At 46.3% G+C, this 27,189-nt stretch overlaps 1 protein-coding gene across 3 annotated transcripts in view; it reads right to left on the bottom strand.

Moving 5' to 3' along the window:
* Positions 1-27,189, bottom strand: part of AP1M1 (adaptor related protein complex 1 subunit mu 1) — a 179,900-nt gene that overhangs the window by 135,346 nt on the left and 17,365 nt on the right. For 2 of the 3 annotated variants that reach the window (XM_077475958.1, XM_077475957.1), the window contains exon 2: positions 3,046-3,147. The exons of the other annotated variant lie outside the window; for it this stretch is intronic. In XM_077475958.1, coding sequence (XP_077332084.1) covers positions 3,046-3,147 — 102 coding nt within the window. The remainder of the gene's footprint in view (positions 1-3,045; positions 3,148-27,189) is intronic. 3 annotated transcript variants of the gene reach the window in all.

Genomic DNA, 27,189 nt, shown 5'->3' with positions numbered 1-27,189 from the left:
CGGCCACCCAAATTCTTGAAGGGTCTGCATGGTGATCGCCACATCCTCCTCTAATTCTGAGGCAGAAGACGCTCTCAGGAGGAGATCGTCCAGGTAGCCCACAACCACGATCCCACATTGTCTCAGCAACGCTAATACTGGAGCCAGTACCTTGGTAAAGACTCAGGGGGCTGATGCCAGAGCAAAGGAAAGAGACACAAATTGGTAATGGGCTTCCCTGACTGCAAAACACAAACTTTTGATGCCGAAGGCATATGGGTATGTGCAGGTACGCATCCTGGATGTCCAGGGATGCCAGGGAGTCCCCTTGATGGAGTGCAGCGACTACTGAGCAAACTGATTCCATTCTGAACCTCTGCACTTTTACAAAGTGATTGAGAGCTTTTAAGTTCAAGATCGGACGTACCCCTTCCATCTTGGGAACCACAAACAGATTTGAGTAGAATCCCTGGAAGCGTTCTGATTCTGGAACTGGTACAATCACCCCTCGATTCAGCAAGTCCCTTACCACCCCCAACAGGGCCTCTCGGCAAACCGGGGACACGGGTATGCTGGAGGGGAAGAATCTGTTTGGCGGCAAAGAAAGAAACTATCTTGTAGCCTGTGGAAATCAGATTGAAGACCCATTGGTCGGATAACCGGGAGGACCACCAGGATGCAAACTCCCAAAGGCGACCCCCCACCCGAGACATGGGTGGGGGCAAACCTTCATGCGTTAGCACTTTTGTTCGCAGGCTTGTGGTTCCAGGGAGGTTTTTGACCGTTTGTGGGCGCCCTGTCGGGCTGGGGGCGTTTTGTCGAAGCACCGGGCAGACGAAAAAGCCACTTGTGAGCAGAAACAGAGGGCCCTTGCCTGCAGCGTGGCTCCTTAGCCTTCCTGGTCTGTGGGAGTAGAGTACTCTTACCACCAGTGGCATTTTTAATAATGTCATCTAACGAGGCTCCAAAGAGCCGGTTGCCAAGGAAGGGAAGATCCGTCAGCATTTCAACCAAATTAGGCGCCTCAGCACCACAGCCGACACTGAAGCCCTGGATAACAGAGGGAGGGTATCCAGGGCCACGTCACAAACGTACTTAAGGCCTTGCACTAGTTGGTCTGCTAGTTCCACGCAGATCGGGGAGGCCTGTTGCTCTCCCAATTCGCGGTGCAAAAGTTTTGCCCACTCAGTCAGTGTCTGCGACACCAGTGCAGATGCCAGTACAGGTCGCGCGGCTGACCCCATAACCGTAAACAAGGAATGAGCCACCGCCTCGGCCTTCCTATCCATGGGATGCTTGAATGCAGGAGTCCCCTCAACCGGGATCGTGGTTACTTTATTTAACCTGGATACTGGGGGGTCCACGACCGGAGGGGTAACGCACCGCCATGTATTTGGGGACTGAAAAGGTCCGTTGCGGGCGACCCCATTCCTTGTAAACTTGTCAAAATAAGTCAGATACAGGAACACCTTAGGTGAATGTGCTGGCTTGCGGGACCCAAAAGGGACAGGTACATCAGCAGAGGGATCCGCTGGCTCCTGAATCTTGACAAGACAGAGCAGGTGTCACCGGCCTCAGCAGGACACGAGTCTGCATCAGAGCTCTCCCCAGAGGACGGGGGGGGGGCAGGGGCTGCTTTTTAGCACCTTTCTTCCCACGTACCGCCTCTATCTTGGCAACAAACTAATTGAGGACCGCCATAAGTACCGAGCAGTCCGCAGGTGACCTGGTTGCAATTGCCTGGATTTCGGAGGAATAAACACCAGTTTCTGAAGCCATGCTGACCCTACCTTGTCTGCCACCTGAAGGGGACTTAGGACAGTGACAGTCCCACCCTCCTGCTGCCGCTGGCTGGGGAACTCTAACCCGCTGGACTCACCACCCTGGGCCGTTCCGCGCTGTATTACCGCAGTGTCTGATGATCCCCAGCGCTTCCAGATGCAGAGATAGCAAAAACCTGTGCTGGTGGCCGGTCGCATGATCGGTGAACGATCTGTGGGTGATCAAACACACGTGTTCAAAACACAGGATAACCTCCCCAGCGCTCTGCGATGACCAAACAGGAAGCAGAGGGCACAGGGGCAGCTGATGGACCACGTTTGTGCTCTGGCTACAAGAAAATGGCTGCCATATTCCCAATAGGAAATCACCAGGAAATGGCCGCCTGAAGCCAGTCTGACCCTTGCTCATACTTAAGATGGCCGCCGAACAGCGCTGCACCCACACAGGGGCATGACTACACAGGCATCCAGCGGGATATGTTGCAGGACCCAGGCACCCAGCACAGCTAAAACCCCCAGATGAGAGCCCAGGCACACACACACCGCTCAGCACATGTACAGCCCCACCGTGAGGGGGGGGGGGAGGAGGGAGTCAGGGACAGGGGAGAAGAGAGGGGGTGAGGGGGGCCCCCCGAATTGACCTCCAAGGGAATGCCCAGCTGCTCCACCCTGACAGGCAGGGAGAGCCGTACTTACCAGTCCTGAAGCTGGGAGACATTCAACGGTAGTCAGCTCCTGATCAGTACAGGGAAGACTACTGGCCTCGGCATACTGTGACGCAGACATCAGTAGCCCGGTCATATGTACGCCCCGGAGCATAAAGCTCATCGACCACCTCTGGAGCTGAGGTATGTCGTGGCCTGCCGAGTCGTATCTGCAACCTGCACACACTCGATGGCCGGACTGGGGAGACTACAAGGATAAGTGAACCAGCCTGTCACCCAGCCGGCTGTTGATAGATCACGGGATCATTCATCTTGCACAAAAATACAAGCTCTTGCACCAAAAAAAAAAAAAAAAAAAAAAAAAAAAGGACCCATGGGCCCGCAGGGTTCCCAGTTATCTCCTCACTAGGCAAGAAAAAAACTGAGTTCTACTAGAGCAGGCTGTGGGGTTGTAGCCTAGGGACCACCCCCTGGGCGGAACTAAAAGTTCTGAAATGTTGTATTACAACTTGCCTAGTAATCTCCAGTGATAGGACTGATAGCTCCTCTCTGTAACAAAATGGGTTATGTCGGTCGGTGAATATAAGAGAAATTGGCTTTTTGGTACGTTACTTACCCACCTGTGGTGATGATAGATCAAGTAATATAAGAACAAGTTTCCAGCCATCGGTTTTGTATAATTTTTTAGCTATAATGGTGTAATCAGTGAGATAATTCCAAATCTAGAAAGCATAAGAAGTCAGAATTCATGACAGAAGTAAATATCAGACCAAAAGTATTATTATTGCAATAAACAACAAAATCATTAACCAAACTCACAGGGCCATCCCAAATAATAATAATATAGTCAATATATCGACCGTAGAATATCAGGTGTACCAAGAAGTCCCATCGTCAGCTTCGGTAGCTGGGGGCAAAATTAGCCCCCATAGTGGTACCCTGTCTTTGCAAATAAAAATCTCCATCAAATAAAAAATTATGCTCCAGGCAAAAACAAGTGGCGAGCAGAATAAAATCAATTTGTTGTGTATTAAGAGAAGGGTCATTGTTAAGGAAACGGGCTACAGCCTGTAGGCCAACTGTGTGGTGTATCAAGGTGTACAAGGAGCACAGATCTAATGACACCCACATATATGTTGTTTCCCAGGTGTATGAGCTAAGCAAGTCTATCAGATGAGTCCCATCTCGAATATAGGAGGGGAGACCCTGGGCCAGTAGTGATACTGTCTATCGAGGCTACTATAGGGCGACCTGGTGGGTTATTAACATCTCTGTGGATTTTGGGTATGTGATACTGGTAAGGTACTTGGGAAAAAGTTTTTTTTTTTTTTAAAAGCAGCCTCGGTTTTACTTAAAGTGCCTTCAGAAAATGCATGTGCAACTATGGCATTAGATTCTTCTATGAATCTCGGTAGCGGATCGGATTTAAGTTTTTCATAAGTGTTGCCATCAGAGAGGAGTCGTGCCTCACTTATATAGTCAGCTTTATTTTTTATCTGCTGATCTTAGAATATCCTGGTTGTTACTGAAAGATTTCAGTGCTTAGTATTTCAGGGAACTAAGGTTATTCTGAAAATGGTGGGACCTAGAGGATTCAGATACACAGAGGTCTGCAAGTTCTAGGAAAACAACTTGATAAAAAGTGGATAAATATGGACCTTTGTATTGGGTGGGGTTAAAAATCGATTTGGGCCTGTGTGCTACGGGGGGAGTGAGCTGGGAATATTGGGACCACATTAAAAGGTCTAAATTCCATAGATCACGGAGGTCCTGGAGTGCCTGCTGTACAGCAGAAGTATCAACGGGACTATTTTTCTCTATGGGTCTTCTGATTGGCTGACACGTCACTTCCGGATTACGGAGCTTGTGCTCCATGCTGAGGCGCACTTCCAGTTTAGGCTATTTGACTGTCCGGACGCTGTAAGAGAAGCCACACCATTGCCATAATAACAAGGCGGCAAATTTTATAACACCGCTGAGGACTTTTCATCACTGCCCTCCTTCGTGGCTTGCCAGCATTATACCACCTCCGCATTTCCGTGGACCTTCCTGTGACGTGGATTAATTCTCTTACTTACCTACATGTCCGATTATTACCTACTTTTGTGAGTAGCCACTTGGCATCCTCATTTAAACATTACCATACCATATTTTACTTTGGGCTTTTAGTCTTTTTAGGCTATTTATACTTGTCTTTACTGTCTAAAGAGACTTTACAGCGATTGGTCCCTTCGCGCCATCTTACTCCAAGTGTGTTCTTACACTAGGGGGACTAGCATTACCTAGCTTCTTGAAATATTACTGGGCTGCGGTCCTTGTGACTGTTAAGTGGCGGCTGAGAGCCTGGCCAATCCTGCATCCTCGTTGGAGGCGGCATAGTTGGGCTCATATACAAAACTGAGAAACCTAATTCGTAGGGGGCCCCGATCGAATCCACAAATGACCCTTCCTATGGGATCAACACTTAAGGTATGGGATACTATTAACAAGCAACTTATGGGATCTGATGTGTGGTCTCCAGCGACCACCTTTTGGGGCAACCCTTGCTTGCCCCACTTCCGCTCCATCCCTGAGCCAGTAGTGTGGGCCAGACATGGGATCATGGCATTGGGGGACAAAGTATCTCAGAGACAACTGATCTCCTTTTAGGCTCTGAATAGAGATCGAGGCCTACCGAACCCTATGTTCTTTAGGTTTCTCCAATTGCTGCATGCCTTTCATTCTCAATTCCCCTCTCTGGTGACTTTGGTGATCGCAACTGTGGGGAGAGAGCCAAGATCCCCTGCTGGTATAAGAACACTGCCCACTTTATATAATATGCTAGCTACACTCGACACTAAGGTCTCCCAAATATTCAAGCTTTGGCAGAGAGACATTCCAGAACTAGCAGATGACAGGGAGGAGGGTATCCAGCAATATTTGCCCCTTGTAATATCAGCAAAAGACAGGTTTATACAACTGAAGTTCCTTCACAGGGTATACTACTCCCAAGCACACTTGGCAAGAACATACACAGACCGAATGGCAAAATGCCCTAGATGTAGCTTGGACAGTGCTGACTTCTTCCTCCTAGTGTGTTCCTGCCCTGGGGTGATGGAATTCTGGAAAAATGTCCTGACTGATATTAACACTATTGGGAAATTGACAGTCCCATACAGCCCGATCCCGCTTCTGTTGGGTATTTGTGATTTTCTGGAGGTCTCCTGGGGGAACAAAGTTTGTTTTTTATACCACATTCTATGCTAGAAAAGCAATATTACAATGGAACCAGCCCTTACCACCCACTAGACAACTATGGCAAATCCCTAGTGAATGCAGCATTGCCGCTATACAAATTAACATATTTGGGTAGAAACTGTCCCAAAAAATTTGGGAAAATCTGGGCAGCATGGGTGAAGGCAAAGCATTTGACCATTGAGTATATTTGCAAGAAGCAAGAGGTGGGCCCTAACTCTGGAAGGAAGGGATTGTCCTGAAGATTTGTAGGCCTCACAAATAGCTTCTCAAATCCATCTAGAAATGGAATCTCTGGAAGCCTTGGAACTCTTTTTGGGGCCACTAAAAGTAAAGTAGTATAGAAGACATCTTCTTACATCTAAAAAAACAAATCTTTCTTCCTCTAGATTCCTGGGGGAGGAACAAAAAAGGTAGGAAGAACTACTACCTGGGATCTGTGGACATAAAACGAAACTTTGGGCAAATATAAAGGGCCAGGCCTGATCACTACTCTGTCATCTAATATCCTTAAGGAATCTTTACATGAGAAAGAACCTAAATCAGAGACCCTTCTCCCAGAATTTAATCGACAAAAGGAAAACCATCTTTAGGGTGACCAACTTTAAAGAGGCATCACATAGTGGCTCAAAAGGGGGCCTGGTAAGGGTGTTCAATACTAATGACAAATCCCAGGGGGGGAACCTGCTTGACTACTCTGGGTGTACGTCTAGCCCTAGCTAGGAAGAATATCTTAAAGGCTCTGCCAGTCTTGTCTCCATGAACAGAGATAGGGCAGCAACCTGAACCCTAAGAGTGCTGACAGCAAGCCCCTTTTCCACTCCCCTCTGTAAAAAAAAAAGTCCAGAACATAAGGAATAGAAAACAAGTCTACCCCAGCTCTTTTTTTGCCAGGCTACAAAAATCCCCCAATCTTTGCCATAAATCTTCCTTGTGACTAATTTACGGCTGTCTAGAATAGTCTCAATAACCCTAGCTGAACATCCTTTCAATTGTAGGATGCGCCGCTCAGCCTCCAAGCCATCAGATGGTAAATCCAAGGGTTTGGATGTAGTATTGACTCTTGGTGTAGAACCTACCTTCTCTCTGGCAGGGGCCAGGGGGACTCTACTGAGAGTGCTCTCCGTGCGGAGAACCAACTCCTCCTGGGCAACTATGGTGCAATCAGAATCACTTCTTTCGGAGCACCAGAGGCAATAGCGGAATTGGAGGAAAAGCGTAGGCCAGGGGAAAATTCCACTGGAAAGAGAGGGACTTTACTTCTCTCATAAGCTAGAAGCTTCCTGTTGTGGGTGGAAGCAAACAGATCCACTTTGGGCATTCCCCACCTGACCACTAACTACCGGAAGATTTCGTGGTTCAGCTCCCAACTGCTGGAAGTGACAGTTACTCTGCTCAGATAATCTGCCAGTATATTTGCCGACCCACTGATGTGGACTGCCCTGATTGAGGAAACATTGTCCTCTGCCCAGGAAAGGATCTCCTCACTCAACCCTAGCAGGCTGTCTGAGCGAGTACCTTCCTGCTGGTTGAGGTAAGCCACTGTAGTGGCATTGTCAAAAAACAAAACAAAAAAAAACCAACAACAGGTCCTTTGCACGAACCCTGGTCTTCAAGGTGACCAAAGCTTTTCCTACTGCTAACATTTCCCTGTAGTTTGAGGATTGGGCTGCCTCCTCTGGCTGACAGGCACCCTGAGCCTGCCAATCCTCTTAGCGCGACCCCCAACCCCACAAACTGCCGTCTGTCCCAAGTCTTCCCTAACTGCAGATGCTCCAGTCGGACCCACCAGGATAGATTGAGAGAATTGTCTGCTGGAAGCCACACGACCTGGTCTAGCGAGGCCTTTCTGCAATCCTAACAACGCAAAAGAAATGCCTATAGGGGTCTGGAATGTGATTGGGCCCAGGGCACTCCTGGAATTACTGCAGTCATCAAGCCCAACAGCTCCATTATCTGATGCAGGGATGCCTGGGGATCGCCCCTGAATTTCTGCACGGAAAGGACGATCTTGGAGATCTTCTCTTCCGTAAGAAAATTCTTTGGGCGACTGAGTCTATCAGGTAGCCCAAAAAAAAAAAAAAAAAAAAGACAGCTCTGGGAGGGAACCAGGGCAGATTTCTGCAGATTGACTTTCCAACCCAATCTTTGGAATTTTGCAAGGATGGGGGCTGCTCTCCAGTACTTAGACTGGGAGAGAATATTGGCATCAATGGGCACAGAACAGAAATGGGAATCCTTCAAAAAGACTGTTTGTGAACTCATTGCAAAGTATATTCCCATGGGCAATAGGTTTAAAAGGCTAAAAATAAAACCTGTGTCTCACGGCCAAAATAAAAAAAAAAAAAAAAAAAAAAAAGCTATAAACTATAAGAAAAGAGCTTTCAAAAAAATATAAAAATGAAGGAACACTAGTGTCATTTAAAATGTTACAAATAATATAACAGAATATGTAAAAAGGAAATCAAGGATGCAAAAATTTTAAAAAACGAAAGATTGCAAAAGATAGTAGGACAAACCATAAAAAATTCTTCAAATATATTAATAGTAAAAAGGTCAAATCTGAGCATGTAGGCCCTTGACAAAATAGTCTAGAGTGGGTGACTGGGGACAAAGGGAAGGCTAATTTATTAAATACTTTCTTCAGCTCTGTGTATACAAAGGAGCATTCGGGAGCTCATGTCCATAATGGGGGTGGTAGTGACACAGCCCCAAATCCACAATGGCTCAAAAGTGGTATGGTCCAGAAATATTTAGACAGAATAAAGGTGGATAAAGAAACTGGACCTGATGGCATCCACCCACGGATCCTAAAAGAATTGAGCTCTGTAATTTAAAGCCATTGTATCTAATTTTAAAGGGACTCATTCATGATAGGAATAGTGCCACTGGATAGGCGCAGGGCCAATGTGGTGCCTATATTTAAAAAGGGGACAAAAAGGGGAAGATACTGGAGAGATTAATAAAAGACCACATAGACAAGTTCTTGCAGGAAAAAAAATAATTTAGGCAACAGACAGCATAGATTCATGAAAGACAGAAGTTGTCAGACAACCCCGATTTCTTTTTATGAGGTGGTAAGTAAAACCTTGCGCAAACCTTTGCAAAAGCATTCAATACATTTCCGCACACACGGCTCATGTGTAAGGTAAAGTCTACAGGCCTGGAAATATCAGTTTGTAACTGGATAGAAAACTGGCTAAAAGACAGAATTCAGAGAGTAGTGGTTAATGATTCTTACTCTGAATGGTCTAAGGTTATCAGTGGTGTACCCCAAGGTTCAGTGCTGGGAGCCTTACTTTTTAATATCTTTATAAATTATATTGGGTCTGGGATCAAAAGTAAAATTTCCATCTTTGCAGATGACACCAAACTATGCAGTGGAATAAAGTCACTTGCAGGATGTCTCCAATTTACAAGCCGACCTCAATGCTGTCTAACTGGGCGACTATGTGGCAGATGAGGTTTAATGTTGATAAATGTAAAGTTAAGCACTTGGGGCCTAAGAATATACATGCATCATACATACTAGGGGGAGTACAACTGGGGGGGATCCATAGTGGAGAAGGATCTGAGGGTTTTGGTAGATCATAAGTAGGGATGCACCGAATGGGTTTTTTGGTGCCGAAACCGATAACGAAAATGAAAAATACACTAGGCCGAAAACCGAAACCGATAATGACCGTTTTTAAAAAATATTTTTATACAGGAGATGGTCAGAGACTGGGGACATGGTACAGGAGGTGGTCAGAGACTGGCGGCATGGTACAGGAGATAAGTGTGTTTTGTTGTCCCCTGTGCAGCCAGTGATGCAGCGAACAGAGAGAGGAGAGCCGCCTCCGCCGTATGGTTCAATAGAGCGCCGGGAACATCACAGCTTTAACTACCTCAATACAGTGCACTTACACCCCCCCCCCCCCCCCTTCCTGACCAGACCAATTTTCAGCTTTCAAAGTTTGAATGACAATTACTCAGTCATCCAACACTGTATCCATATGAAACTTGCGTCCTTTTTTCCACACAAATAGAGCTTTCTTTTAGTGGTATTTAACCACTTGCTTACTGGGCACTTAAACCCCCCTCAGTCCCAGACCAAATTTTCAGCTTTCAGCGCTGATGCACTTTGAATGACAATTGCGCGGGCATACAACACTGTACCCAAATGAAATTTTTATAATTTTTTTTCTCACAAATAGAGCTTTCTTTTGGTGGTATTTAGTTACAGCTCAGAGTTTTATTTTTTGCTAAACAAACAAAAAAATATGCAAAAAAAAAAAAAAAAAAATCATGTTTTAATAGTTTGTTATAAAATTTTGCAAACGGGTCATTTTTCTCCTTCATTGAAGTGCGCTGATTAGGCGGCACTGGGCGGCACTGATGGGCACAGATAAGGCGGCACCGATGGGCACAGATAAGGCGGCACTGATGGGCAAAGATGGGCACAGATAAGATGGCACGGATGGGCATGGATATGTGGCACTGGGGTGCAGCACCTTTGAGGCAGATTGTGGGCACTGCTGGGTGGCACGGTGGGCACTGACGGGGGCACTTTTAGTACATGTGGCACTGCAGGGGGCAGGTGGACACTGGCAGGGGGCAGGTGGGCACTGGCAGGGCTGGCCGTGATCGGGACTGATGTCCCGATCACGGCCGCCGGTGCTCGGCTTTTTTTTTTCTCCTCGCGCTGTCAGGAAGGAATAATAGCCGATTACCGGCTCAGTTATATCACATGATCAGCTGTCATTGGCTGACAGCTGATCACGTGATAAGGGGTCAGGATCGACCCCTTGCACGGATCGGTGATCAGGCGAGTCTCATGGACTCGCCGATCCCAGGGGGCGCGCAGGCCGCTCGTACACGGGACTACGTCTATTGACGTCGTCCCGGAAAAGGAGATCCGCGCTGTAGCCGTCATTTGGCTATAGCGCGGATCTCAAGTGGTTAATCACTAGTGAGTTTTTTATTTTTTGTGCTATAAATAAAATAAAATGTACATTTTTTTAAAAAAATGCCTTTGTTTCTGTCGTAAATTTTTGTTCACCCCCTTCGGTGGCAAGCGGTGTCTCCGTGACACGCCGCCACCGAAGAAACAGGGATGTGCGCTCACGATCGCGCGCATTCCTTGTTTAAAACGGGAGGCCGTCATATGACGGCCTCCCGCCACAATAGGTGCACCGCCTGGCCGTCAGCAACTAGTTCATTTCAAAAGCTGTGATGTTCCCGGCGCTCTACTGAACCAGACGGCGGAGACGGCTCTCCTGCGTTATAGAGCTCCATTTTCGGATCAATTATCGGCCGTTTTTTCCTTTCGACAAATTGCCGAAAAGGGAATTTTTGGCCGATATGTCTCGGCGGCCGAAATTTCGGTGCATTCCTAATCATAAGCTCAATAATGGCATGCAATGCCAAGCTGTGGTTTCCAAAGCGAGAAAAGTCCTTTCTTGTATTGAGAGGTATGGACTCCAGAGAGAAAGATATTGTTTTTCCCCTGTTCAAATCATTAGCAAGACCTAATCTGGAATATGCAGTTCAGTTTTGGGCACCAGTTTTCAAAAAGGATATTGGGGAACTGGAGAAAGTGCAGAGACGGGCAAATAACCTGATAAGAGACATGGAGGAGCTCAGCTATGAGGAACTGAATTTATTCCCTCTTGATAAGAGAAGATTAAGGGGGGATATGATCAACATGTAAAAACATATAAGGGGTCCATATAGTGAACTTGGAGTTATTCACTTCACAGTCAACACAGAGGACAAGGGGGTATTCTTTACGTCTAGAGGAAAAGAGATTTCATCTCCAAAACACGGAAAGGTTTCTTCACAGCAAGAGCTGTGAAAATGTGGAATAGACTCCCTACAGAGGTGGTTCTGGCCAGATCATTAGATGGCTTTAAGAAAGGCCTGGATTATTTCCTAAATTTACATAATATAAGTGGGTACTAACTAGGGATGCCCCGAAATTTCAGCCGCAAATGCCCTTTTCGGCAATTTGCCGAAAGAGAAAAATGGCCGTTAATAGAGCCGAAAATGGGGCGGGCCTGGGCGGGGGCTCCGCACCCTGCCCCCGGTGCCGCCCATCATGGGGGTGTCCTATAGCGCAGGAGAGCCGCCTCCGCCACCTGTTTGATCACAACGCTGGGAACATCACAGCTTTCATTTCAATAGCTGTGTGTTCCCGGCCGCGCGCCGTCATATACAGCCCCTCCCCCTTGTCTGGGGAACTTTGATAGACAGGATTGGACGAGTGATCCGTCTATCAAAGTGCTTGGAAGATGGCCGCTATATGATGCCGATTTTTTTTTTCCCCTTCAGCTCATAAAATCTAACAGACACCTTTCACACTGGGGCGTTTTTCAGGAGCTTTTGGGCTAAAAATAGCACCTGTAAAGTGCCTGCAAAACATCTCCCCTGCAGTCTGTGTGAAAGCCAGTGTGCTTTCACAGTGAGATGATGCCCTGGCAGGACGTTAAAAAATAAATAAAATAAAAAAGTCCTGCAAGCAGCATCTTTGGGGTGGTGGCTCCTCCACCACTCCTGCCCATTTAAATGAATGGGCACCGCTGCCGAAGCACCTGCAATGCGATTTGGCAGCGGCTCTTCACGGGCGCAGTTAACCACTTCCTCGGGCGCTAGCTGGGTTATAAGTGTCCCGCTTGCAACCGCATAGTGTCGCTAAAATGCCGCTAAAACTAGCAGCGTTTTACCGTCAACACCTGCCCACTCCAGTTTGTAAGCAGCCTTAAGTAATAAGTGACAAACCTCCAATCAGTTCACTTGTACGTATAATTTAGAATAAAAAAATACTATTAAATGCACAAAAACAGGTAATCAAAACTTTTGGACGAAAAAAAAAAAAAAAAACACGGGGTAACTTTATTGTTTTCGATTTTTGTTTTTTAAATCATTAGTGTATTTTTTCCCAAAAAAATTGCCTTTGAAAGACTGCTACGCAAATACCATGCGACAAAATATTGCAACAGCCAGTATTTTATTCCCTAAGGACTCTGCTAAAAAAAATTATAATTGTTCTTACAGAAGTCATTTGCAGTTATAATCGGCCTTTTTTTTTTTATCAGCACAATAGGCAGATGCCAATTAATTAAAATACACCAAATAACGGCCGACATATCGGTCGACCTCTAGTACTAACATTTATAGGTAAAGTTGATCCGGGGAAAATCCGACTGCCTCTCTGGGGTTCAGGAAGGAATTTTTTCCCCTCCTGTAGCAAATTGGATCATGCTCTGCTGGGGTTTTTCGCCTTCCTCTGGATCAACTGTGGGTATAGAATTGGGAATATGGGACTGTATGATTTTAATTTTTTTGTGGTTGAACTGGATGGACTTGTGTCTTTTTTCAACCTATGTAATAGTTCTTTTATCATCGACTGGAAATGGGTATCTAGCCGTATTAACAGTTTCCTCCACCTGTGACATGGATTCCTCGTCAGATGAGGAATCCGAGTTCTCCCCCTCTTCTGGATCAAAGACCACATGGGAACTAACGATCTGACACCAAAGGGGGTAGAGATCTTGAAGCTGAAGGAACCTGGGGTACTATTACTGCTACAGACCTAGAAGGGCCCAACCCAGATAACCTATCATTAAAATGAGGAAACTACCACCTTCATAGAAACCATTAAATTCCTTTAGGTTATAAGCAGACTCAGCGCCTGCCACTGAAGAAATAGATGTCTCACATAACAGTTTCCTACAACTATCAGGAAGCTTGGATCTACAATTTCCACATTTTCTTTTCACAGGTTTGTCAACCTACAAAAAAGAAACCACAATAAGAAAGGCATACAAAATGAATTACACTTTCTAAAACATTTGCCCCTGGATAAATCTCTCATTACAGCAGAGTGACGACTACAATCTCGGTAAAGAGAGTCTCCGACGGAGACTCTTTACCACGTGATCAGCCGTGTCCAATCACGGCTGATCACAGTGTAAATGGGAAGAGCCGGTGATCGGCTTTTCTTCACTCGCGTCTGTCAGACGCGAGTAGAGGAGAGCCGATCGGCTGCTCCTCTGACAGGGGGGGTCTGTGCTGATCGATTATCAGCACAGCCCCCCCCCCCCCGAGGATGCCCACACTGGACCACCAGGGACGCCACCAGACCACCAGGGAAAAGGTAATCCTCCCTAGACCACCAGGGATGCCAGTCAGCACAATGGATGCCAATCAGTGCCCATAATGGATGCCAGTGTCCACAATGGGCATCCCTGATTGGCATGCATTATTGTTTGGCACTGATTGGCATCCATTAGTACAGTATAACACCAATGCCGCCCATCAGTGCCCACCTGTGCCGCCCATCAGTGCCACCTCATTGGTGCCCATCAGTGTAGCCCCATCAGTGTAGCCCCATCAGTGAAGGAGAAAACGTACTTATTTACAAAGTTTTGAAACTGAAACAAAAAAAACATTTTTTTTCAAAATTTTCGGTATTTTTTTATTTGTAGCGCAAAAAATAAAAACCGTAGAGGTGATCAAATACCACCAAAAGAAAGCTCTATTTGTGGGGAAATTTCATTTGGGTACAGTGTAGCATGACCACGTAATTTTCATTCAAAGTGCGACAGCGCTGAAAGCTCAAAATTGGTCTGGGCAGGAAGGTGTTTAAGTGCCTGGTATTGAAGTGGTTAAATTGTATCCGATTTGCGTTTCCTGTAGAAGGCAGAGCCAATCATCTCTCAAGTAGTTTTCCTGGAAGATGGGGGGGGGGGGGGGGGCGGGGGGTTGGGAGAGAGAAAAAAAAAAAAAAAAAAAATGGCATTCAGGACTGTAGTTCACCAGCTTTTCAAATGCCAAATGGTTGCAACTTCGTGTAACTGTTTATAAGAGTTAAATAAAAATAAAAAAGGAAAAAAAACTTTTGATCATTTTTGAAGATATAAAAGATATACAAGCCGACCTCAATACACTGTCTAATTGGGCGACTATGTGGCAGATGAGGTTTAACCACTTGCTTACTGGGCACTTAAACCCCCCTCAGTCCCAGACCAATTTTCAGCTTTCAGCGCTGATGCACTGAGTGACAATTACGCGGTCATACAACACTGTACCCAAATGAAATTTTTATCATTTTTTTCCCACAAATAGAGCTTTCTTTTTGCTAAACAAACAAAAAAAGATGCAAAATAAATAAATAAATAAATAAATCATATTTTAATAGTTTGTTATAAAATTTTGCAAACGGGTCATTTTTCTCCTTCATTGAAGTGCGCTGATTAGGCGGCACTGATAGGCTGCATTGGTGGGCACTGATGGGCTGCACTGGTGGGCACTGATAGGCATAGTTAAGGCGGCACTAATAGGCACAGATAAGGCGGCACCGATGGGCACAGATAAGGCGGCACTGATGGGCAAAGATGGGCACAGATAAGATGGCACGGATAAGTGGCACGGATGGGCACTGATAGGTACCACAGATAGATGGGACTGATGGGCACTGATAGGTGGCACTGATAGGTGGCTCTGATAGGCGGCACTGCTGGGCACTGATGGGCGGCACTGCTGGGCACTGATGGGCGGCACTGCTGGGCGGCACTGCTGGGCACTGATGGGCGGCACTGCTGGGCACTGATGGGCGGCACTGGGGTGCAGCACCTTTGAGGCAGATTTTGGGTGGCACTGTGGGTGGCACGACAGGGGGGCACTGACAGGGGGGCACTGACAGGGGGGCACTGACAGGGGGGCACTGACAGGGGGGCACTGACAGGGGGGCACTGACAGGGGGGCACTTACTTTATTTCAGGATGGCACTGCGGGTGGCAGGTGGGCACTGGCAGGGGGCAGGTGTCCGCTTGAATTGCTGGCCGTGATCGGGACTGATGTCCCGAACACGGCCGCCGACCGGCTTTTTTTTTTTCTCCTCGCGCTGTCAGCGCGAGGAGGAATACTAGCCGATTACCGGCTCCGTTTTATCACATGATCAGCTGTCATTGGCTGACAGCTGATCACGTGATAAGGGGTCGGGATCGACCCTTACACGGATCGGTGATCAGGTGAGTCTCACGGACTCGCCGATCACAGAGCGCGCCGCGCGCGCCCCTCAGGGGGCGCGCAGGCCGCTCGTAACCGGGACGACGTCAATAGACGTAGTCCCGGAAATGTAGGTCCGCGCTAATGCCGTCATTTGGCCATAGCGCGGATCTGAAGTGGTTAATGTTGATAAATGTAAAGTTATGCACTTGGGGCCTAAGAATATGCATGCATCATACATGCTAGGGGGAGTACAACTGGGGGAATCCATAGTGGAGAAGGATCTGGGGGTTTTGGTAGACCATAAGCTCAATAACAACATGCAATGCCAAGCTGCTGTTTGCAAAGCGAGCAAAGTCCTTTCTTGCATTAAGAGAGGTATGGACTCCAGAGAAAGATATAATTTTGCCCCTGTTCAAATCATTAGTAAGACCTCACCTGGAATATGCCGTTCAGTTTTGGGCACCAGTTCTCAAAAAGGATATCGGGGAACTGGAGAAAGTGCAGAGAAGGGCAACCAAACTGATAAGAGGCATGGAGGAACTCAGCTATGAGGAGAGATTAGAGGAACTAAATTTATTCACTCTTGAGAAGAGGAGATTAACCACTTTCAGACCGGACCATTTTGCTGGTAAATGACCAGAGGTCTTTTTACACTTTGGCACTGCGCTGCTTTAACTGGTAATTGCGCGGTCATGCAATGTTGTACCCAAACAAAATTTGCGTCCTTTTCTTCCCACAAATAGAGCTTTCTTTTGATGGTATTTGATTGCCTCTGCGATTTTTATTTTTTGCGATATAAACGTAAAAAGACCGCAAATTTTGAAAAAAAATGATATTTTCTACTTTTTGTTATTAGAAAAATCCAATAAACTCAATTTTAGTCATACATTTAGGCCAAAATGTATTCAGCCACATGTCTTTGGTAAAAAAAAAGTCAATAATTGTATATTTATTGGTTTGCGCAAAAGTTGTCACATCTACAAACTAAGGTACGTTTTCTGGAATTTACGCAGCTTTTAGTTTACGACTGTCTATCTCATTTCTTGAGGTGCTAAAATGACAGGGCAGTACAAAACCCCCCCAAATGACCCCATTTTGGAAAGTAGACCCCCTAAGGAAATTGATAAGAGGCATGTTGAGCCCATTGAATATTTTATTTTTTTGCCTCAAGCGATTGAATAATGACAAAAAAAAAATTTTTTTTTTTTTTTTACACAAAGTTGTCACTAAATGATATATTGCTCACACATGCTATGGGCGTATGTGAAATGACACCCCAAAATAAATTCTGCTGCTTCTCCTGAGTACGGGGATACCACATATGTGGGACTTTTTGGGAGCCTAGCCGCGTACAGGGCCCCGAAAACCAAGCACCGCCTTCAGGCTTTCTAAGGGCGTAAATTTTTGATTTCACGCCTCACTACCTATTACAGTTTTGAAGGCCATAAAATGCCAAGATGGCACAAAACCCCCACAAATGACCCCATTTTAGAAAGTAGACACCCCAAGCTATTTGCTGAGAGGCATGTTGAGTCCATGGAATATTTTATATTTTGCCACAAGTTGCGGGAAAATTACAAACTTTTTTTTTTTTTTTTTTTTTTTCACAAAGTTGTCACTAAATGATATATTGCTCATGCATGCCATGGGCATATGTGAAATGACACCCCAAAATAAATTCTGCTGCTTCTCCTGAGTACGGGGATACCACATATGTGGGACTTTTTGGGAGCCTAGCCGCGTACGGGGCCCCGAAAACCAAGCACCGCCTTCAGGCTTTCTAAGGGCGTAATTTTTTGAGTTCACTTCTCACTACCTATTACAGTTTTGAAGGCCATAAAATGCCAAGATGGCACAAAACCCCCACAAATGACCCCATTTTAGAAAGTAGACACCCCAAGCTATTTGCTGAGAGGCATGTTGAGTCCATGGAATATTTTATATTTTGCCACAAGTTGCGGGAAAATTACAAACTTTTTTTTTTTTTCACAAAGTTGTCACTAAATGATATATTGCTCACGCATGCCATGGGCATATGTGAAATGACACCCCAAAATAAATTCTGCTGCTTCTCCTGAGTACGGGGATACCACATATGTGGGACTTTTTGGGAGCCTAGCCGCGTACGGGGCCCCAAAAACCAAGCACCGCCTTCAGGCTTTCTAAGGGCGTTACAGTTTTGAAGGCCATAAAATGCCAAGATGGCACAAACCCCCCCCCCCCAAATGACCCCATTTTAGAAAGTAGACACCCCTAAATTTAGGGGTACACTAGTGAGACTAGGTAATAAATGGCGGGTGCCCTGAAACTATAAAAAAATAACTAACCAACCAGCGTCACCTGTAACAGTTATATGGTGATCACTGGTGAAAGGGTTAACTAGGGGGCAATCAGGGGGCTTTATGCGGTAGTATATGGGGGTCCCTGGCGCTATAAAAAGCTGCGGCGAACCTAAATACCTACCTGCCTAACTAGCGTCACCTGTGACACTAATACAGCGATCAGAAAAACGATCGCTTATTAGGCTGGGTTCACACTGGAGCGATGCGGGAACGCCACGAATGCGCGGCGGGTTCCCGCATCGCATGCCTCCCGGCGGCAGTTCACACTGCCCTATGCGAACTGCTGGGAGTGTCAGTGAAATGTTAATGACACCCCCAGATCAGTTCGCATATCGCAGTGCGATCTGCAAACTTGGATCGCATGGTGTGAACACCCATGCGATCCGATTCTGCTGCGGACCAAAAAAAGGGTCCCGTGCGAGTTTGCGGCGGGTGCGGCGGGTGCGACACGAATTCAGCCATACTATCTGTATAGCTGAACTCGAATCGCACAGAGATCGGATGTGATTTGCACTGCAGTGCGGTGCGAATCACATCCGTTCTCATAAACCGCTGCAATGTGAACCCAGCCTTAGTGACACTGGCGACGGGGGGTGATCACGGGGTTAAACCTTTATTGGGGGGGTTAGGGGGGTACCTTAGAACTAAAGGGGGCTAACCCTAACTGCCCTAACAGTTATTAGTCACAAATGACACCTGCCGGGTGATCAGGGGGTTAAACCTTTATTAGGTAATAAATGGCGGGTGCCCTGAAACTATAAAAAAATAACTAACCAACCAGCGTCACCTGTAACAGTTATATGGTGATCACTGGTGAAAGGGTTAACTAGGGGGCAATCAGGGGGCTTTATGCGGTAGTATATGGGGGTCCCTAGCGCTATAAAAAGCTGCGGCGAACCTAAATACCTACCTGCCTAACTAGCGTCACCTGTGACACTAATACGGCGATCAGAAAAATGATCGCTTATTAGGCTGGGTTCACACTGGAGCGATGCGGAAACGCCGCGAATCCGCGGCGGGTTCCCGCATCGCATGCCTCCCGGCGGCAGTTCACACTGCCCTATGCGAACTGCTGGGAGTGTCAGTGAAATGTTACTGACACCCCCAGATCAGTTCGCATATCGCAGTGCGATCTGCAAACTCGGATCGCATGGTGTGAACACCCATGCGATCCGATTCTGCTGCGGGCCAAAAAAAGGGTCCCGTGCGAATTTGCGGCGGGTGCGGCGGGTGTGGCGGGTGCGGCGGGTGCGGCGAATGGCTGAACTCGAATCGCACAGAGATCGGATGTGATTTGCACTGCAGTGCGGTGCGAATCACATTCGTTCTCATAAACCGCTGCAATGTGAACCCAGCCTTAGTGACACTGGCGACGGGGGGTGATCACGGGGTTAAACCTTTATTGGGGGGGTTAGGGGGGTACATTAGAACTAAAGGGGGCTAACCCTAACTGCCCTAACAGTTATTACAGTCACAAATGACACCAATGCAAAAAAAAAAAAAAAAAAAAAAAAATGACATTGGTGTCACTGTGACTGGGGGGCAGGGGTAATTGGGGGGGTGATCGGGGGGTAAAGGGGGGGTGTGAGTGTGCCTGGCATGTTCTACTGTGTGTGGGATGTGTTGGTGCAACTCACTGATCCGCTCTCCTCCGTGTCGGAACGAAAAATACCGACACGGAGGAGAGAATACATCACTTCCTCTCCTGTGTTTACATTACAGGAGAGGAAGTGATGTCACCGGGGATTTTCATTCGTCGGGAGCGATCGCGAGGGGGTGGCCATGAATGAATGGCCGTCCCCTCGTCCGGGATCGCTCCCGAACGAAAACCGACCGCCGCAGGCACCGGGCGGGGGCCCGATCGGGCCCCCGACCCGCGGGAGGCAAAGCACGTACATGTACGTGCTTATGCCTGCCCGTGCCATTCTGCCGACGTACATCGGCGTGAGGCGGTCGGCAAGTGGTTAAGGGGGATATGATCAACATGTTCAAATACATTAGGGGTCCATATAGTGAACTTGGTGTTGAGTTGTTCTCTGTACGGTCAACCCAGAGGACACGGGGGAAAAGAGATTTCATCTTCAAGTACGGAAAGGTTTCTTCACAGTTAGAGCTGTGAAAATGTGGAATAGACTCCCGCCAGAGGTGGTTCTGGCCAGTTCAGTAGACTGCTTTAAGAAAGGCTTGGATACTTTCCTGATGGTACATAATATAACTAGGTACTAACATAGGTAAAGTTGATCCAGGGAAAATCCGATCGCCTATTGGGGGATCAGGAAGGAATTTTTTTCCCCTGCTGTAGCAAATTGGAGCATGCTCTGCTGGGTTTTTTTTTCGCCTTCCTCTGGATCAATTGTGGGCATAAAATTGGGTATCTGGATTGTACGATTATTTTTTATTTAATTTATTTGTTTTTAAGGTTGAACTGGATGGACTTGTGTCTTTTTTCGACCTGACTAACTATGTAACTATGTAAAAGCGAATTTCTAGGGGTGCACCGAATGGGGTTTTTTGTGCCGAAACCGAAAATACACTAGAGCGAAAACCGAAACCAACACCGAAACTTATTTAAAAAAAAAAATTGATTTTTATACATAAGGCCAGAGACTGGGGACATGGTACAAGAGATCAATGCAGCCTCACCAGTGCCCATCAGATGCAGCCAGCCTGTGTCCCCAGTGCAGGGGAAGAGAGGGGAGAGCCGCCGCCTGGTTGATTAGAGAGCCAGGAACATCACAGCTTTCATTTCAATAGGTGTGTGTTCCCCACCGCGTGCCGTCACATACAGCCCCTCCCCCTTGTCCAGGCACTTTGATAGACAGATCCCCTGTCCCAGAATTGGCGCTCTAATCAACCAGGCGGCGGCTCTCCTCTCTCTTCTGTGCTATAGAACACCCCCATGAAGGCTGGCACCAGGGGCGGAGCCCCACCCCATTTTCAGGAGTTTTTATTTTTTATTTTTTTTATTTTTTTTCGGCAAATTGCCAAAAAGGCCATTTTCGCCTGATAGGTTTCGGCTGCCGATATTTCAGTGTATCCCTACAAAATTTCACCACATGCCGTTGTCTGCATCAATGGATGAGACCAGTAGCGACAAACTCTGGTCTTCTCACACAATCTTCAACGTCTTTGGAGCCTGAGCAACGTCAGGAGCCTTTTTTGACACATGCTCAAAATGGGATCCATATTGAAAAACACAAAAAATAAGACAGCTATCTAAAAGCACACTTCTCTCTCTTCTCTCACAGAATGGCTGAAATAATAATTTACTTGTTTTCTTTTTTTTAATATTCTTTATTTAAACTTCAAGGAGGTTACATAGTCCAGTTACATACATTTTCATAAATACATACAAACATTCGTCGGTGCTCAGTCCCTTTTAATCTCTACCAAAAATACAATTTCCCTGGTTTACATCACTGAGAGCCCATTTCTTATTTATCTCTACTGTTTTTACGTATTCCACTTTCCCTCCTTTTATTTTAGTTTTTTTTTTCCCCCCCTTCCCTCCCACCCTCCGGAATTAAAAAAAAAAAAAAAAAAAAAAACACCACCCCTTCTGCTTCCAGCCCATATGATTTACTTATTCCCACTACATGGTGATCTCCTTATCTTTCCCTATTCCCCAGCAGTTTCTTTCCCTCTTCTGAAGAGAGGAAAATATTCCATCCCGCCCATATCCTAGCATATTGCTCGCTTCTGTCTTGGGCCGAGTATATTAAATCCTCCACAGCCCCCACCTTCCTCACTTTATTTAACCACATTGTTATTGTTGGTGGTTTAGAGTCTTTCCAGGAACGAGCAATGCAACCCTTAGCCTCATTAACCATGTGACACAATACCGAGCCCTTATATTTTCTTATTGGGATATGTGAGAGGTGCAACAGGAAAAAAGCCGGGTCCTCCGTTATTGGATATTCTGTAAATTTTTGCATAATTTTTTGCACGTCTTTCCAATACTGTTTGATCCTGGGACATGTCCAGAAAATATGTAGTAAAGTCCCCCGTCCCCCGTTGCACCTCCAACATTGATCTGATGCTCCAGGGGAAAACCTCTGGAGCTTCGATGGGGTATAATACCACCTGGTCAACAGTTTGTAATTCAATTCCTGAATTCCAGTACAGATTGATGTGTTTAACGAGAGGTATATCATCCTCTGACGTTGATCTAATGAGAATGTCCTTTCCAAGTCCCTTTCCCACTTTACAAAGCATGGCATCTCATAATTATCTGGGGGGGCTATAAGCAATGTATATATCTTTGATATCGTTCGAGACAGAGGTTCCTTCTCTTCACAGTATATTTCAAATCTAGTTAGATCTTGTTTATAGTTTATTGCTGGACCTAATGACTCAAAAAAGTGCCGGAGCTGCATTGCCTGCCACACCTTCACTTCAAATTGGCCCCCTTGTTGAGTCAAAGTAGTCACTGTTGGCCATGCATTAGATTGTAGAAAATGTGATACCTGCATATACCCCTTTTCCCGCAGGTTCTTAAAGTCTCTCCTCTCCATTCCTGGTTTAAAACTGGGGTTACCTAGCACCGGAACTAATGGGGAATGCGCTGACGAGAATTTAGGGTTCTGACTAATTCTAAATCCTATTTGTAATGTTGGGCCTATAAGCGGATGCTTTTTCATAGAGTCTGGTAGATTTGTATAGCACCAAATCGCTCTTCGGAGAGGTACTATACACATTTCTTGTTCTAGTTCTATCCAAATCTTAAATTCTGTATGTCGGCACCAGTCGATAATCCTCCCAATATGCACTGCCTTATAGTATTTAAGTAAATCTGGTACTGCTAAGCCTCCATCTCTTTTTAGCATAGTCATCCGGCTTCTACTGATCCTCGGTCGTTTACCTGCCCAAATAAATTTCGTAAACACTGTGTCTATTTCACGAAAAAAAGCAGATGGGATTTCTATTGGTAGGGCCTGTAGTAGATATAAAAATTTTGGCAGAATACTCATTTTAATAGAGTTGCAGACTAGAGTACAGACGCTGAAAAAGCATTTGATAGGGTTAACTGGAGGTTTATGTTCGAAGTATTGAGGCATATGGGACTAGGTGAGCATATGATAAGGTGGATATCTGGAATATACTCCTCTCCGCAGGCCGTGGTTAAAGTCAATGGGGTACTCTCAGAACCGATTAAAATCTCAAATGGGACACGGCAGGGGTGCCCACTTTCCCCTATGCTGTTCGCTCTCTCGATAGAACCGTTATTGAATAAAATTAGGCTAAACGCAGATATTAAAGGTCTACAAGTTGGAGATAGGAGCTATAAAATCTCTGCTTATGCAGATGATCTGCTGTTCTCTTTGGTTAGTCCACATATCTCACTGCCAAATTTAATGAAGGAAATAGATGAGTATGGTGCATTGGCAAATTTTAAAATCAATTATTCAAAGTCAGAGGCAATGGGGGTAGCCCTCCCCTGGGAAAAACAACAAATGTTACAACCCAACTTTAAATTTAAATGGGTAGGGACAGCCCTGAAATACCTGGGCACACAGATCCCAGTAAAAATAGAAGAGACATTTAAGTTGAATTTCCCCCCGCTTCTTAAGGCAGTTAAAATATTGTTAGAGAAATGGCAACAGGGACGTCATTCATGGTTTGGCCGCTGCAATAATTTACTTGTTTTCATGCATTGTGGGCATTTGGGAGGGTCTCCTGATATCTTTAAGAAAAACGCTGCTAAACGTGCATAAATGCAGTATGTAAAATGAAAGTTTTTCACTGCCGGTTTCCAGCAGTCCAGTTTCCAGGGTTCAGAAAAAAAAAAAATTAAAAAATAAATAAATAAAAAGGGTTCAGGTTCTGTATCTGGGACCCCTTAATCCATTAAGCATTTTATGTTCCCAGCTGCATTAAAAAGAACAAGAAATTACAAAGAAATGTGTTGGAGAACTAAAGAAGAAAGGGTCGGGGTGTGGCTGGAATGAAGGCGTGTGAGTCGGAGTGAGAGCGGGGTGAAGATGCTCGGGCTCTCTCCTCGTGCCGCCTCCCTTGATTGGGAAATGTTCACTGATTGCGCGGCCAGCCTTCCCGTTGATTGATGCTGCTGCCTTGGCTCCTCGCCGAGTCTCAGTGCCAGAGGGGATCGCCGTATACACTGCCTATGCCCCCGAAGGCAGCCGAGTGCTTCCGAAGGAGTTCCCGTTGCCGCCCCGTACCATCGCGAGACCTCAAATCGGACATCCGAAGGTAGCCCGAGGACAAGCCGGAAGAGGGGTGGATGCCAGCTCGTGCTGACGGACCATCCGACGAGCGAGGCTGTGGCTGCTAGTGTTGGGCAGCGAAAAGGTCGGTGCATGCCCTTTTAGCCCGACATGGTGTGAGTGGCGTACCAAGTCTAAATACCTATGATAGCCCCAGACGAGATCAGTGGAGCGCCTGGACATTAGTACAGCCTGAGGCATCAGCCCTGGCGAACGGTAACCCAGGGGGGAGAGGTGGAGGTGGGGGAACTACGGACACTGCCAATGATTAAGCACAAGATAATGACTCTGTACCCCCTGCTTTGCTGAATGTTTTCTCTTTTTCCACCCCCCCCCCTTGGGATTGGTCTATTGGAGCACTAAGTTAAAGCTGTCTTACCTTATCGTTCTGGTTGCCGTATTGACTATAGTGTAGTAGCTATTGCTGCTGCATGCCCTGTTTTTTTGCTACATATCATATATTAGACTCTTAAACGGTGATCCGGTCGATATTTCACTGACTTCACTATGCTTAGCAAAAGAGCCATAGAGGATGTAAGAAAAATTAAATCAAGCCTCTGCGGCAGCTAAACTTGAGCGATTTGCCCATGCGACCTCCCCCGGCAGGAAAGGCCACCACCATTCAGCAGGGCAAACAAAATCGCAGGGCTCGACTGGAGATAGGAGAAGCAATAGCCACTTGGTTTTAAATCCTGCTACTCCAGCCTCAGGTAGTAACACGAATAATTTACCTCCCGGAGAGAGTAAGACCTCCCATAGCGCTGTGGACCCGCCGGTACTCCCTGAGATGGGGACCGGTGAACCCACGCTGCGAGAGATACTGCAGGCAGTTAATGAATGCAAGAACTCCATCTTAGGTCTTGACAACCAACTAAGCAACATTAAAAATGAATTACACTCTGAGTCAATTGCTGAGCAACACTGTCGGTAGAACGACTGCACTCGAAGAAAGATTAAGTACAGTGGAGGACGAGCTCTTTCCTCTACAACAAAAAATAATAGGTCTGGAGAAACAGATTACTATACAGGCATCGAAATTAGACGATATGGACAACAAAAATCGCAGGAATAATGTGCGTTTAATTGGCCTGCCGGAGGGAAGCGAGGGCTCCAATCCTATCACCTTCCTGGAAAACTGGTTTAAGGAATTATTGGAAGATACTCCTTTTTCACCATTTTTTTCCATTGAAAGGGCCCATAGAGTCCCCCCTAATCTCCGGTCAGTAGAAGAACGCTGCAGGCCACTAATATTGAAATTTGTTAACTATAATGACCGAATGATTCTGATGCGAAGAATTCGTGAACTAGGAGATATTTTCTATAAAGGAACTAGAGTATCATTCTACCCGGATTTTTCACTGAACTTGCAGAAACAAAGGGCCGAGTTTATCTCTATTAAACAATCTTTGCAAAAATACAAGATAACTTATGCCCTGCTGTACCCTGCTCGACTGCGAGTGTCTGCCCAGGGTTCAACCCTGTTTTTCAATTCTCCAACGGAGGCCGCAAATTGGTTGGAGGAGCAGAAAGGGTCATTGTAGAATTATTTGATAGTGTACTGCCCCTAGTGGGGGTTTTTCGAGGGGGAGGGGGGGGGGTTCTTCTTGTCTGATTGGATTAGAAATAGCGAGTATGAGAATGCCATGTGGGGGTGCGATGTGTTATTGACGGTTGCTTGGCGCGGGGAGGGAGGGGGAGCGAGATGTGGACAGCATATGATTGCCTATGCCCCCTAGGGACGCAATGGATGGGTGTCCTGGGGAGCTCCCCCTCCCTCCCCTCCCCTTATTCTGTCACTCTCCCCCTTTTTTTTTTTTTTTTCCCCTTCTTTTCTCTTCTCCATACTTTTTCATCAAATCTGAATTCACAAATAAGTTGTAAACTTGATTGACAACAAATACTACGTTAGATACGAGCACTTATCACGAGATAGGGAAAGGGAGAGATGGGGATTATAGCAAGGCACTACAAGGACATATATGTGCTTTTTTTCTTCTTTTCTTGGACTCTTGAAATAATGTATTACTAGATAGTTTGAATTCACAAACAGCTGTAAGCTAATTGATAATGTATGCTACACTATTTATGAGTGTCCACTACGGGACGAGGGGAGACTGGGATTATAGTATGGCACAATAATTGAATACATGTTCTATTTTTATCCTTTTTGGGAGTAATATATGAGTGACGAGGAGGTTAAATAGATGGGTAAGGTAGGTATTGATTAACTAGTTAGACTAGGTAGGTGTAATAAGAGACTATATTACATGATTTAAAGATACGACTGCTCAGGGTGGGACTGAGGGATTTTGAACGATAGGGGTTTCTTATCTCTTGGCCCCCACCCCCCTTTTTTTTTTCCTCTCTCTTTTTCTTGCTCCCCCCCCCCCTCTTCTGTATTTCTCTTTTTTTTGTTTTTCCCATCCCTGTGATTAAGGGGGGGGATTAATTGATGTCATTATAAGCCATGACACTTAGCTATTGTTCTCCGACCTTGGGAGGCTGGGGCAACGGGGGGAGGGGGGGGGGAGTAGAAAGCTTGAGCATCTTCTGGGTGACTTTTGGAGTATGTGGGCCACAATAGAGACCCCTAGGGGATGCTCAAATGGGCAGGGGTGGCAGGGTGGGCAGGGGGGATGGGGGGGGAACTTCGAGCACACATTGTGGGTATGGGAGGAGTGGTGGACGCAGGGGAGTGTGGGGGGCCCATCGTGGGAGGATGGGTCCCCTTCCCCCCCCCCCCCCATCCTCAGTCGTTTTAGCAACTATCAAGGTTCATGAGTAGAGTGAGTATCATCTCATGGAATGTGAGAGGGCTGGGGGACTCAAAGAAGAGAGCTGTGGTTATGTTGGAAACCGAGAGGGGAGGCCCCAGCTTACTTTTTTTTCAAGAGACGCATTTAACCCCTAGTACAGCCCCACAGTTAAATAACCGGAAATTCCAGGCATACTATCACTCCTTCCACACATC

The sequence above is a fragment of the Lithobates pipiens genome, unplaced genomic scaffold, assembly GCF_037356315.1.
Source record: "Lithobates pipiens isolate NorthernLeopardFrog02 unplaced genomic scaffold, aLitPip1_a1.2 Scaffold_13, whole genome shotgun sequence".
NCBI classification, from domain to species: domain Eukaryota; kingdom Metazoa; phylum Chordata; class Amphibia; order Anura; family Ranidae; genus Lithobates; species Lithobates pipiens.
Note: the sequence above shows the minus strand (reverse complement) of the source record. Positions and strands in the feature narration are given on the sequence as shown.